Source organism: Vicugna pacos, chromosome 6 (assembly GCF_048564905.1).
Source record: "Vicugna pacos chromosome 6, VicPac4, whole genome shotgun sequence".
NCBI classification, from domain to species: domain Eukaryota; kingdom Metazoa; phylum Chordata; class Mammalia; order Artiodactyla; family Camelidae; genus Vicugna; species Vicugna pacos.
Window position 1 is genome coordinate 50,222,602 of NC_132992.1, and position 14,594 is coordinate 50,237,195.

The following is a 14,594-nucleotide window of genomic DNA, read 5'->3' on the forward strand; positions in this document are numbered from 1 at the left end:
TTAGAACATGAAGCTTCCTTCAGATTTTGTTTTAAAATTTTATCATTTTACATTTCCTTGAAAATATTTCATTAAACATGTGTCTAAATATTCATCTCAGTAATAGTTCATTTTTCTTTTAATAAAAGCAATTATATTCAAGAATATTTTTTAAATTATTTTTTATTAAAAATTGTTTTCAGTGTTATTATTATTACTTTTCATTTTGTTTGGGGGGAGGTAATTAGATTTCTTTTTACTTAATGATTATTATGTTTTTAATGGAGGTGCTGAGGATTGAACCCAGGACCTCATGCATGCTAAGCATATGCTTTACCGCTTGAGCTATACCCTCCCCACCAAGAATATTTTCTTAACATATAAAAATGAGAAAAACATTAACGTGTTTTGACAGAAGATCTTCTAAAGACAACAAGCACCTAGGTAGTGAACATTTTCTTCATCTCTGCCTTCCTGCTCCCTTCTTTCCCCGAACCTAAACTTAATCACCAAATCCTTCTGATTCTCCCACCTAAAATTCCCTCCAGTTACTAATACAGCATTACTGATTCAAGTTGTTGTATTTCATTTGGAACAAAATAGCTGTTACTCTGTGCTGTCCTCTGTTTTGTCCTCTACCATGATAGTGATTATCTGACCCCTGTTTTGGCTCTGTATGCCTCCCCGCTTCTCTCCAGGGAGAGTCCAGTTTCTTTGGACTAGTTCATATGGCCCTTCATGATCACAGTCCCTCATATCTCCAGTTTGATCTCTTCCTTCTCTCCTGAGCTATGCTTCAGGAGAGGCCCAGACACACTGCACTATTTCAGTTCTCCAAATTTATTAAGCTGGCTTTGTATACAGGCTGTTAATCCCTCCATGCCCCTTGATCTGGATGACTTCTATTCGCTCCTCTGGTATCAGTTAGCAAATATTTCTTCTGCCAGCATTCTTGACCTCCCAAAGCATGTAATTGCCCACTTGTTTCTCTATCTCCTAATATGGTTTAAACTTTCTGAGGACAAAAACTATCTTCCCACCCACCCATCCTTGCTCCTTTCACAACTCAAGTGGTTGACAGAATCTTTCCATATATAATATGAACATAGGGTGTACTTTGCTGATTGCATGAAATAATCTTTCTTATTAATGACATAAGTTGACATGAAATATAGAATACAGATTTGAGCATTCTTTTAAAATAAAGCTCAATCCCATTTTGTCTAGTCTAATTTACTTAAGACAGAGCAAATCCTTATTCTTGTATTGACATTTTTAATTTATAAATTTATTGTATTTGTCTGGAGAGGGAGCAGTGAGAGGTGAGTAGACATATACAGCCTTTCATGATAGAGCCCTGGGCTGCCTATCCAAATCTCATCTCCAAGCAAACCCTATCTCTCTTTATGTTCTAATAATTTACAGAATTACATCTAGTTTTGTAGCAGTAAAGCATAAAAGTTAAGAAGAGAGCTTTTAGAATTAGACAAACAAGGCTAATTATCCAGGCCCCCAGTGACCTCTCTCTCTGCAGAACATGAGTATACAGTTTAACTTTTATAAGATTATTTCTGCATCTAAACAAGAGAGATTAACACCAATTTTACAGAATTTTTAAGTATTTAATATTATACTGAAATATTTTACTAACTTACATTTTTCTTTCTTATGAAAACAAATATTTTCTTTTTTTACCATTAAAAATAAAAAAGGTATTAATATCATACTATAATCAAACAGTTTATGAAATTAAAAATTGAGGAAAAGATTTCCAGAAACAGAAAAGCCTTGGGTAAAATATACACATGCATTGTAGGTGGAAAAGCAGATATATCGTCAAATATAGAAGGGATTAAAGGAATAAAAATATAATATTCAAACAAGTTCATACTGTATAGCACAGGGAACTATAGTCAATATCTTGTAGTAACTTATGGTAGAAAAGAATATGAAAATGAATATATGTATGCTCATGTATGATTGAAGCATTATGCTGCACACCAGAAGCTGAGACAACATTGTAAACCGACTATACTTACATAAAAAAAAATATATATATGCAAAAAATACAATATTCAACTATGTGGACATAAATTTCTAAATATAGGTGTGTATAATTTAAATTAAAATATGAATAGCAACTAAACAAATCAAAAAGAGTAACTTCAACAGGAAATTACTGTAAGAGAAATTAGTAAAAAAGGTGAAGTCTATCAGAAAAAAGATAAGAAGAAGGAGATGAAGAGGAAGAGAAGGAAGAGGAAGAAGAGGAGAGAGGGGAGAGAAAGAAACAGAAGAAAAAGATAAAGATAAAGGCACATGGCTCAGACGGAGTTGAGCTGAATTACACTTGCCAAACTCCAAGCCAGATGGTTTGGTATCAAATCCAGTTTAGTCTCTGATTTAACTCTGTGATCGTGGATGAGTTACTAAACCCCATGGTTTCTTTATCCTTAAGATAGAAATAGCAATAGTATCTACCTCATTGTGTTAAGAGTTAAATATGATAATATATGTATACATATATATATCAAGCACAGCTATTAAAAATAGGTATTGTCTATGACAGGCAAACTATTACCTTCAAATTTCTACTCAACATTTTGCTACCATCTTTTCAGAAATAGTTTCCATAACTTGATGTACACTAAAGTAACTTAAGCACTTTGTGATATTTTGCATTTCTTGCTTGAACTTTTTAAAGTAGAACAGAAAATTAAAAAAATTAACAATCCATAATCAAGCAATCATACAGCAGTAGTTACTATGTAATGTTACTGAAATCTGTCATGTTTAACATTTATTATTCAAAGGTAAAAGTTGTTCCAGCCATTTTATTTAAAAGATGTTACTTAGTGAAAAGTAGTCAGGTTTTTTGATATGAAAATAGTGTAAAAGTAAGTATGACTCTACATTTTAAAACAACTTGAGAAACTTAAAGAAATAAACTTAGGGAAGTGATAAAACTAAACTATTTGTAAATAGTAATTTATATTTACAAATGAAAAGAAGCAATAGGAAATGTGTGTCAATTCAAGACAACTCTGACGATCATTCGTTCTTGAAATTCGAAAGAATGCTCACTGAGGAATTGTAACTGTTTCAAGGTAGTCATGCTCCTTTATAAAGCACTGAATTAGCCATGAGAACTACCAGATGCAAACTTTAGTTTACACATACCAAAATTAGGTAACTTTTAATATATCATTAACAGGTTTCTTGTGAAAAAAAAAAAAAGGCCCTTAGAAATATATGTAAATATATGCCTAAGGAACTGTGTATATTTTGCCCAGAAGAACTAAAGAAAATATTTGCATTAGGGTTAGTTCTCAGTCTACCGAGTAAATCTTACATTCAACAGTAGACTGAGAACATTATTTTACTAATCACTGATCTTGGAAATGCATCAGTCCAGAAATAACTAGAGGATGCATCTCTGGTTGGAACTTAATAGTTACCAATTTTAACATGTAAATTCCAAATTCATTCATTCCACAAATGGTACTGAGCACCATATGCCAAGCACTGTGCTTGAATTAGTATTTATAGTACTGTTTTTCATATTGAGATTATATAGGAATATTGATATAAAGATAAGCCAGAAGGTGAAAATGGAATCTGATCTTAGTCTCCTCATTATAGTATAGCAATATAAAACAGTAGTTCTCAGAGTTTGGCCCCAACAAACATCACACAGGAAGTAGTTAGAAATAAAAATTATTAGGCCACACCTCACACCCACTAAACCAGAAACTCTGGGAATGGGTCCAGCAACTGTTTTAACAAGCCCTATGGATGATTCTGATGCACACTCACATTTGAGAACCACTGATATAACACAAAGAAAATAGTGTTCAGTTTACTAATAAATACAGGGCATAAAGTACAAATATAGATTATAAATCTGTATATAAATTTATACTGATACAAGTAACTTGCATAATGTTGCAGCATAAATAAAGAAAATGACTGTTAACCCAAACTTCATTCTTCAAGTTTTGATCATTGTCATTTAAACGTAGTTAAATGAATGTTTTCCATTGACACAGAGTATGTACATTGAACTATTGGATAGTTTCTTTGAGTGGATCAAAGTCTTGGAATCCATAATAACCATGTATTTACAGACTAAAAAGATACAATTTAAACATTTAAGAATTATTCTTTCCAAGGAAATATATCAGTCTTCTCTTTTTTTTTTTATTTTTAAATATTTATTGTCCTTTTTTTAGTTAAGAAAAACTATGTTGTGGTTCTTTGATTTTCAATTCATATTATTCTGAATATCTCTTTTTTATTTGTATATATATTTTTATTAAAGTATGGTCAGTTTACAATATTGTGCCAATTTCTATTGTACAGCATAATGCTTCAGTCATACATGAACATACAAAAACTCAAATGGCTTAAAGACTCAAACATAAGACAAGACACTATAAACTTCTTAGAAGAAAACAGGGGCAAAACATTATCTGACTTAAATTTCAGCAATGTTTTCCTAGGACAGTCTATACAGGCAATAGAAATAAAAGCAAAAATAAACAAATGGCACCTAATTAAACTTATAAGCTTTTGCACAGCAAAGGAAACCATAAACAAAACATTGGGAGAAAATATTTGCATAAGATGAGACTGACAAGAGCTTTAAGAATATATAAATAGCTTATACAGCTTAATAAGAAAAAAAAAAAAAAACCTAATCCAAAAATGGGCAGAAGACCCAAACAAGCAATTTTCCAATGAAGACATACAAATGGTCAAGAGGCACATGAAAAACTGCTCAATATTCCTAATTATTAGAGAAATGCAAATTCAAAACTTCAATGAGGCAGTTTGGTGAAGCCATTATGGAAAACAGTATGGAGATTCCCCAGAAGACTAAAGATAGACTTACCATATGATCCAGCAATCCCACTCCTGGGCATATATCCAGAGGGAACCTTAATTCAAAAATATACATGCACCCCAGCGTTCACTGTAGCACTATTTGCAATAGCCAGACATGGAAACAACCCAAATGTCCATTGACAGATGACTGGATAAGAAGTTGTGGTATATTTATACAATGGAATACTACTCTGCCATGAAAAAGAATAAAATAATGCCATTTGCAGCAATATGGATGGACCTGGAGATTGTCATTCTACGTGAAATAAGCCAGGAAGAGAAAGAAAAATACCGTATGGATCACTTATATGTGGAATCTAAAATAAATAACAAATGAACTTTTTTATAAAATGGAAACAGACTCACAGACATAGAATACAAATTTATGGTTACCAAGGAGGAACGGGGGTGGGAAGGGATGAATTAGGAGTTTGAGATTTGCAGATACTAACTAATATGTATAAATACATAAACAACAAGTTCATACTGTATGGCACAGGGACCTGTATTCAATATCTTGTAGTAATTTATGGTGAAAGTATTTGAAAACAGTCTTCTCTTCTTAATAAAATACTTATTCAAGTTGACAGCAAGGATAGGCTCAGGTCAATTTAATTAAATTTGTAATCAGTTGACCTTGGAATGATATTAAACCTAGCTACAATCTTTTATTCTTTTGCTGTTCTCCTCTTAATAACCTTAAAAAAGCAACACCGATTTGTCGATACCTGGTATTTACAAAATTTAGGGCTTTTTAACCTTCAAAGATTTTGTGTAAAAGTATAAATAATACCCCCCCAACACACACACACACACACACACACACACACACACACACGTTCTTCCCCCAGTTTTCATGACATTGGCAGATTTTTCTACCTTTCAGTTCTTTCTTTTTCACTGGACCTTCTAATATTACTGTCTTCATACAATAAATATATGTCTACATTTTTGCTAGCTCCACTTCTCATGTTTAATGCTTCTGATCCATAAATTTACACTTTCAAAGGAAAGTGTTCACTCAAATTCTAGTAACATGTTTCTAAGTAGGGTACCTTTGTTTTATGTTCCTCTATCAACTCAAATTTAACAAGTCCAACTTTAAAACATAGGCATACTTGCAAACTCTGATTCAATATTTTATTTCTGGCAAGAATTTAGTGCTCTTTCACTCCAAAAGTCTCTTTGAGGTTACTCATTTTCCATCATACTCAGGGTCAAGAAAAAGAAAAATTCTAATTAATTGTCTGCAGCTATTACTACACAAAATAAAATCTGTACAAAGGGCCAGAGACTCAGAAAAAACTCCTCAGAAAGTACTTGGAATTATCCAAGACAAAGTACCCTTATTTCACAAAGCCTTCTATATCAAAGGTCCATAGCTCCTCCAGGTCTTTCAAATTTATCATATTTATTCATCATAACAGAGACATTGTGATGTCAGTATTTATAGGAATAAACGGGATATGTGCAGCATCTTTCATTCGGAAGACGGAGATAACATCACTTTTTATGAACTGGCTCTTGGCTTATTTCTTTGCCAGAGCCAAAAAGACCATTTACCAAATGGCTTCTCTACGTTTCTCTGTATCCCTTGCTCTCTTATTCATCTGTGTATTTGATAATTTTCTGGACATTCACTAAAGAAATTAGAGTAAATGGCAGAACATAAAATTACTATACTTTTAAAAATGGTTTCTCAAAGTTAGATCAATATTAAAGTTCTGTCCATTTCAACATTTTCTTAATTCATTTTTTCTTCCTCTCCCCCTTCACTACTCTAATTTAAATCTTCCTCAAACTTACTTCAAATATGCCTAATTGTGGCCTTACCTCAATTATAATATTATTCAATATACTTTGTATGATAAGATCAGATGAATCTACATATAGAAGATGTCATTTAGTCATGATTTAAGACTATATAATGCTGGGTAGGGTATAGCTCAGTGGTATAGTGCATGCTTAGCAGCATGAGGTCCTGGGTTCAGTCCCCAGTACCTCCATTAAAAATAAATAAATAAATAAATAAACCTAAATACCTCCCTCCCCCAAAAAAAGTTACCAAAAATAATTAAAAATAAAAAGACAATGCAATGAAGTCAGTTTATCCGTAAGTTCTCCACAGATCTCTCTGGACTTGGCATTAAACGTGGTTTGTCAAATAGTTTCAACACTTGTCTTAACAATATCTGTCCCAATTGGCTTAAGTCAAACATGTACATTATTCTAATTTCACTTCTATCTTATCTTACCATTTTCCTTCAGCATCTGTACACTGTGCCATAGAAAATAACACTTTATACAGGATGCTAAAACATAAAGGCATCCCCCATGACCTGTCACGTATACTGCAGACTGCTTCTAGCAGTACGTTAGATTCTTAGCTGTATCAATAACATGAACACATTAATAACAATTAACATGCATATGACCATTTGTGTATACAATAAATTTATAAAATTTTAATTACTATGATCTATTACAATATCAGGCCTTTCATAAATAAGAGTAAGCAATGAATTATGTAATAAAATAAGAAAAATGTTTTAAGTGGAAGGAGAAATAAACTATAGCTCAGTTATTATAGTCTCATATATGAAGACCAAAATTAAATTTATAATAAACTCATCCAAAAATGAATTATGCCAGAAAAGCATATTCATGGTTAGTGATTTCTTGGTTAATCATTATGGAGTGATAACTATTTACAAAGAAAATTGGAGTGTAAACCTATAAAACTAACCAGCCTCTCCTCTGGGGATCATGGCTCTTAACCACTACTTCACAGGACTCACCACTGCCACGCACGTTCCCGCGGCATTTGCTAACATGTTCCTATTATAGCGCTTACTTTAACAACACTGAGGACATTACTTCTTTTTTTAAAACTTGGCAAAAGTTTCACTGACCAACTGGGTACGCATATGAATATGAAATGATTCTATGCATTTTAACATATCATGATTTAAGAAGACTGGAACAGGGGGAATTAAGGTATTCTATTCAATAGAAGATCTCACTTCTCAAAGATGATAGTCAAAAAGTCACAATCATTGTGCACCTCTTAGGCAGAGTATAAAAAGGAAATTGTATAAAAGTCTAAAATCCTTTATTATTGGAACCTATAATGCGTACGTTGAGTGGAGTCAAATGATGTTTATGCTGCTTGCTATATTCAGATAACTTAGAAATAGTTTTGCTTGTTTCTTAATTCCTTGGATACTAAGGAAGGCAGACATTCATATAACCTTTTTCTTTTTCCTGTTAAGCAACAAATGAAGCAAATAATTGGGAGGCTAGTAGCTGTCTAAGGAGACTAAACAATTGCTTAGCTGAGCCTAAAAAGTATAATTTAAGGACATCAAAATTTTGAGAAAACTTTTTTCCACACATTAATTTTTTAACTTCACATGATGTATCTGTTCTCTTTTTAAGTTTCTTAAAGCAGGGATTCCCAAATTCCAGTGCTTTTTTATATACACTGCAGCAACCTTTAAGAATTGTGTATAAGCCAGTACTCAAATTCTGAGACGATTTTCTTCATTATATTTAAATATAGATCACACAGTTTACCTCAAAGAGTCAGTTAATTTTATCATAAAACTGGAGGAATGCTGTGTTCAGCCTACCAACCCCATCCAGGTAGGGGTTTAGTAACGTTGTAGTGATTTTATACACTCATACTTATTTAAAAATCAGTAATAAGGTTTCTAATAGTTTCTGGATTAAAACCAAAGTCGAGCACTTTAGAACTGAATTTGCCATTAGATTTGAAGAATCAAAATTGCTTTTCAGACTTCATCAATTTGCATAATTAAGGCCATGTTTGATACTAAAAGGGGAGGTACTTTGCATTAGATAACCTAGATACTTTCTGGATAGAAGAAATTATTTAGATATATAGGCTCAAAATAAAAATATAGAGTAAAATAATGATTTTAAAATAATAAAATATGTAACATAAGTTAATACTCTCTTGAAGAAAACTTGGTCTCACAATCAGAAATATAAATACTCATTATTAGGGGAAAAATCCCCTTTTTAAATTTATCCTGCTCAGGTTACATTCTAACATTGTTTATTTAAACATCATCCAAGTTATGCTGATTACATTCAAAAGCTCATTGATTTGAGATTCCAAGATAGCTTGAGACATGAAAAAAATGGCAGTCAGATCAGAATTCAAGAGTGATTCTTTAAAATGCTGATATCTGAGAGTGTCTTTAAACAATGTTGAAATCTAAATGTACATAACCTGAGGAAGTAGGAATCTAAATTTTCTAATATAGAAAAATAATCTATTTCACTTAATGCCTTTGTTTCCTATTATTAAAACACAAGATATTCTTAAAGGATTATATCAATTTCATTGTATCTATGCCCTATCATCCTTGACTCTGGTGTGCAAGGGGATCTTCAGTGGAAGCGTTGTCTGTTGAGGCCATTTGTGTGTTCAGATTTTTCACATAAGGGGTAAATGTAAAGAATATGGTAGTGGGAAAAAGAGTGGTGTTTATACATGCTCCTTCTGTTTTTACACTATATCTACAAACATTATCTTCCGGTTCACATTGGCAGAACAGCAAAAGGCCATTACTCTTTACTGAAATATCCCCAAAAGATATATCAAAGCTTCTCTTCCATGAAGATATAGTATCCGAGTAAATTACCAATTAAAAAATATTTTTACCAAAAAAGCCCCTAGAACAAAATAATACTTCTTTCTAAATAAAAAAAAACAACTAAGAACAAAGAAGCCCAGAAAATAACACTAAGGCAAACAGAGAGTTAGCTGCAGAAACTGTGTAAGAAAAAGGATTGTTTTCTGGACCATAGTTTATAACACCAGAAATATGTTTTCCTCTAGTGGATAGCATGAATCTCACAAACTTGGAAAGAATAGTATTAGCACCAGACTTACTGATCCGATCAAGAAGGCTTTAAACTAAGACTCAAAGTGGAAGAGAAAAATGTGATTCAGTAAAATGGATATTATAGAGGACAACAGGTTTGAAATAAAAATAAGACAGTGAAAAAATGTCTAGAAATTATTTTGCAAAAATCATGGCTTGGAATAATACTTAGGCCCAGGATATACAGTGTGCTCAATAAAACTGAAATAAAAACAGTAGATTTGTTAAGCTCTTAAAATGTACTTTAAAAAAATTCTTACACAATCCTGAAAGCTGAGTATAAGAATTGCCACAGATGTTTCTATAAGGACTGCCCTGCACAATCTGCACAAGGGAACCGGGCCTGTGGGACAAGTGGGGGACATATTTCACTCCACACTCCAACTGCCTGATAGGTATCATTATCTTCAAGCTTCCAGGTAGGAGCCTAGGCTTAGGTGTGTTCAGAAAGCTGCTCAAGGTTATATAGCTAAAAAGCAATAAGGCTAGATTTTGGCTAGAATTGGAAGCCAGACGTGTCAGGGGTTCATAATTTTAGCAAAGCACAGTAGGGGTAAATTTGTACACATATATGCATGCATACATACCTTATTCTAAAGTAGCAGAGTGGGGGGAAATTACCTAACTAATTTGTTTACAAGGATGAACAGTGACTGGGAAACGTGTATCATTGCATATCATGGAGTTATACACTAGTTTTATGATGAGGAAACATAAAGACAGGAATTTACAAGCCATGCTCATGTCAGGAAAGCAAAATTTAAGACAGAACAGAAAATGTCATTGGAAATAGCATAGCAATCCCAGCAAAAAATATTTCAGGAGGTAGTTTATTAATAACTAGTACAGCTATAGATAGAAAGGATGGGCTTTAATTAGTTGGGTCCCTCTTTGGAGCAAGGGTAATTCTGCTAAAATTTGTCTGTTTAAGGGGGAGGCTCTGATGGTAACGATTCTTATGTTCAATTTGACCTACAGAAAAGGTGACTTGCAGACACAGCACAGCCTGGGAACAAAGGGTTGCAGAATGTGAGAGTGAAAGAAGGGAATGATGAGCAGGGTTTGGTAAGTTCATTCTGCAGACTTAAAACAGGCAGCCTTCAGCATACAGGAAGCAATGGGCAGTTTCCCGGATACTCTAAGAAAATATAACTGAGGAAGTAAACGAGAAACCAAGCATGAACTTCTGACTCTATCGTTACAAAAAACAAAACAAAACAAAACAAGCCCCCAAAACAACAACAAAAAAACCCAACCGAATAAGCCAGAAAAAAGGAAAAGACACCTAAAGAAAATGATTCAGTTTTACAAACAGCAATTTGGTGTTAGGTTCTTAGTTTTTTGAAAACATATGTAATAAAAGATGAATGTGAATAATCAGATCATGTGGTGGGGACCTGGACGTGAATATGAGGTCTCTAAAGTCAAGAACGTGCAAAGATGCTCCAAATATAAAAGATCTAAAATATTAGTTGTGTTGAGAAAAGAAAAAGGGAAAGAAAGTGATAAGCCCAGCAACCGAGGGAGAAAGCATGGCTGATCTTTTCTGTTCATGTCTTCTCTATCAAGAAAAATTATCATTGAATTAAAACAAGTAAAACAAACAATTTTGATGTGGATTTGGGATTTACTCAGATCTACTTAGGGACTGAAGTAAATGAGGAATAATAAGAGAGAAAGTTTCTGAATGATCCATTGTTGTCTGCTGTATCAGGGACCCATGAATATTTAGACAAGAAAGCAGTGATTATCAAATGCTAGGATGTATTCATTAGAAAATGATTTTTTTTTAGATTATTATACAGGTAGGATAAGAATACTTGACTCACAATATATCTTAATTTTAATGATTCATCTTGCATAATCTTTTATTATAACTTTGCTAACAAGATAAAATGACATTGGTTTTATGATAGTAAAACCAAGTAGATTGCTAATGATTGATCAATCTTTCTCCGAGCAAATTCTGTCCTTTCTGCTATCTAAACTCAAAGTGCTATCCTATGATTTAGTTAAGGAGGTGGAAAACACATTTTACGAATCTCTTGATAATACTCAGATGTGAGGGAAAGCTAATAGACTCTGTAGTAGTCAAATAAACCTTTAAAAAAGTTTTGTTATGCCAAAATAATCACTCCAGATAACTTACTATGTATCTGGACACAATGTAAAGACCTACTTTTAAATTTCAAAAATATCATTTATACCAAAAAAAGGAACATGGTTCATTTGAAAAAATCTGTTTTTACATAGTCTATAATCTTCAGCTACCTTAGGAAAATGTAATATTTGATTGTTCCTTCTCATCTTGCTAAAATACTTCTATTCTTCAGACATATTAAATTAGCTTTTAAAAATCCTATACACAATTTGAACCCCTTAGAATAAAAATATGTAAGACTTCTAACTTCTTAGGAAATAAGACAAAGAATTATGCAGCATAGGTAAGTGTGAGTACATCTTAAATAAGTCTTTTTTTCACAGAAATTATACCATGTAATTTCTATAGCATATCTAATGATGAAGGATTTCAGAAAGCTCACTTTAATATGTCTCCTGTAATAGTGGAAAATGCAAAAATTAATTTCAAAGATTTGTAAATAATCCAGAACAGTTCTAGGTAGCATAATACTATCTTTGATTAGACAAATATATTCTGGAATTCATGCAAAAATGATAAAATTTTATAGCAACAAATCATAGTAACAAAGTCTTCACGAAGGATCACACACACACACACACACACAAAGACAATTATATTTCTCACCTGCCTAATACCCAACCGGTATGCCACAATCCGATCTACTGCATCAGGATTCATCTGAGTCCACTGTAGACTGTAGGAATACACACGGTGCCTGTTCTGCCACACAGGATTGTAGGTGTCGTAATAGAATTCTGGAGCATAGGCCTTTCCTAAAAACAGAAAGAGTGCTTCAATTTGAATGATGATATTACCATAAAGTAATGCTCATATTTAAAAAGTCATATGATTAAAATCTAATTAATTCCTGGAGAATTTTGAGATTAGATGCAAGAGAATTTCCTGGTTGGTTAGATAAGTGATGTGAGAGGAAGAGAATAATCAAGGATGGCTACAAATGTTCTGCCCGAAGCAACTAGCAGAATAGAGTTTCCATCAACTGACACGAAAAGCTATGGAAGCATCAAATTTGAGGGGAGAAGATCAGGAAATTATTTTTGAACAATCTAAATAATCTAAGTGGAGACATCAAGTAGAATATACTAGTTTATAATTCCGAAGAGATTGGAGATATAATCTTGCTTAACCATAGGCCTGTTGATAGATTTTAAACGTAAGCCATAAGACTGATGGGATCACCAAGAGAGTATGTGTGGATAGAGAGGAAGGCTAAGGTCTGACCACTAAGGAAATCCGAAGTTAAGAGATAGGGGAGGAGATAAGAACCCTCACAAAGGCCTGAGATGAACAACCAGTGAATAGGAGGAACATAAGAAATGTGGCATCCTAGAAGTCAAAAGAAATATACCAGTGAGATGGGGTTATGGGATTAAGAGACACAAACTACTGTACATAAAATAAATAAGCAACAAGGATATGCTGTACAGCACAGGGAAATATAACCATTTTTCGCCATAACTTTAAATGGAGCATAATATATAAAAATATTGAATCACAATACTGTACATCTGAAGCCAATATAGTATTGTAAATCAACCATACATCAATAAAAAAGAATTTAAAATAAAGTCTATTCACAAGTGAATGATCAACTCTGACAAAAAATAATTCAGTAAGTATGACAGTTTGTGTTTATCATCCATGTCTTTGGTCAATAAATCTGAGATTAACCAAACACAAACTTAGTAACACAAGAACTTTGGTCAATTAACAAGGAAGCTTTCACTTAGATTTTAAGGATCTGTGAAGCACACATATATAACATACATAAGCCATCTCAGTTTTTTTTTTGTTTTAATCACCAAATTGAAAAGTGCACAAACCATTTGGAATTATAGTTCCAACTTCCTCATATTCTGATATAAAGATTTTCTTCACATCCTGTATTTTTTAACCAATAATTTATTTATTTGTTTATTAAATCAATAACATTTAGTGAGTGCCTATTAAATGCCAAGTAGTATTCTGGCTCTGAGGATACGAAGAGTGAGGAGGTATGGCCTCTGTCTTCCTAGAAATTGCTTACATTTCCCTAGACTTTTCAAATAGCTTTATAATGCTTACTGAATGCTGAGTTAATAAGTTGTACATTTATCATCTCTTATTCAACATCCCTATTCAATATTTTTTAAATATTAGATTGAATTTTATATGTCCTCCTGGGGTTTTCCTCCTGGGTTCCTGTATGCAGGAACGTTTCTCACCTGTTTTTTTTTTTTTTCTTTATCATTAGTCACCTATCTTTAGGGATTGCAAAAGAGTTGATTCAGAAAAACTTATTGCAGATAGTTAAAGGATGGATTTTGAACACTAAGAATGAAAGTGATACTCTCTATTACCCTGGAGAGTTTCACCAAGAAAAAAGTAAGGCCAGATGAACTGAATTTAATTTTTGACTATTTTGATAACATTTGGAAATGTCTCCTATACCAACATCGTGTACATTAAAAACTGTTCTATGAATATTCATTCTGCTGAATTGAAAATGGATTATCGACTCTATACAAAGAATCTTGTGTAGAAGGGGATCTCTAGAAAAGAGCCATTACATTCATTTTATTCCTTCTTTACCTTGTGTGATACTTTTACTTATTACTAAGTAAATGATAACACAAATTCATGTTCACAACACTTAGTGAAATCTAGAT

At 32.7% G+C, this 14,594-nt stretch overlaps 1 protein-coding gene and 1 long non-coding RNA gene across 6 annotated transcripts in view; one reads left to right on the forward strand and one right to left on the reverse strand.

Annotated features, from left to right (window-relative positions):
• Positions 1-14,594, forward strand: part of LOC140696910 (uncharacterized) — a 136,005-nt gene that overhangs the window by 114,194 nt on the left and 7,217 nt on the right. For 3 of the 4 annotated variants that reach the window (XR_012073568.1, XR_012073570.1, XR_012073569.1), the window contains one exon: positions 10,761-10,847. The exons of the other annotated variant lie outside the window; for it this stretch is intronic. This is a non-coding gene — a long non-coding RNA (uncharacterized lncRNA). The remainder of the gene's footprint in view (positions 1-10,760; positions 10,848-14,594) is intronic. 4 annotated transcript variants of the gene reach the window in all.
• MDGA2 (MAM domain containing glycosylphosphatidylinositol anchor 2) overlaps positions 1-14,594 on the reverse strand; it is a 417,841-nt gene that overhangs the window by 62,031 nt on the left and 341,216 nt on the right. For both annotated transcript variants that reach the window (XM_031679006.2, XM_072962999.1), the window contains exon 10: positions 12,550-12,698. In XM_031679006.2, coding sequence (XP_031534866.1) covers positions 12,550-12,698 — 149 coding nt within the window. The remainder of the gene's footprint in view (positions 1-12,549; positions 12,699-14,594) is intronic.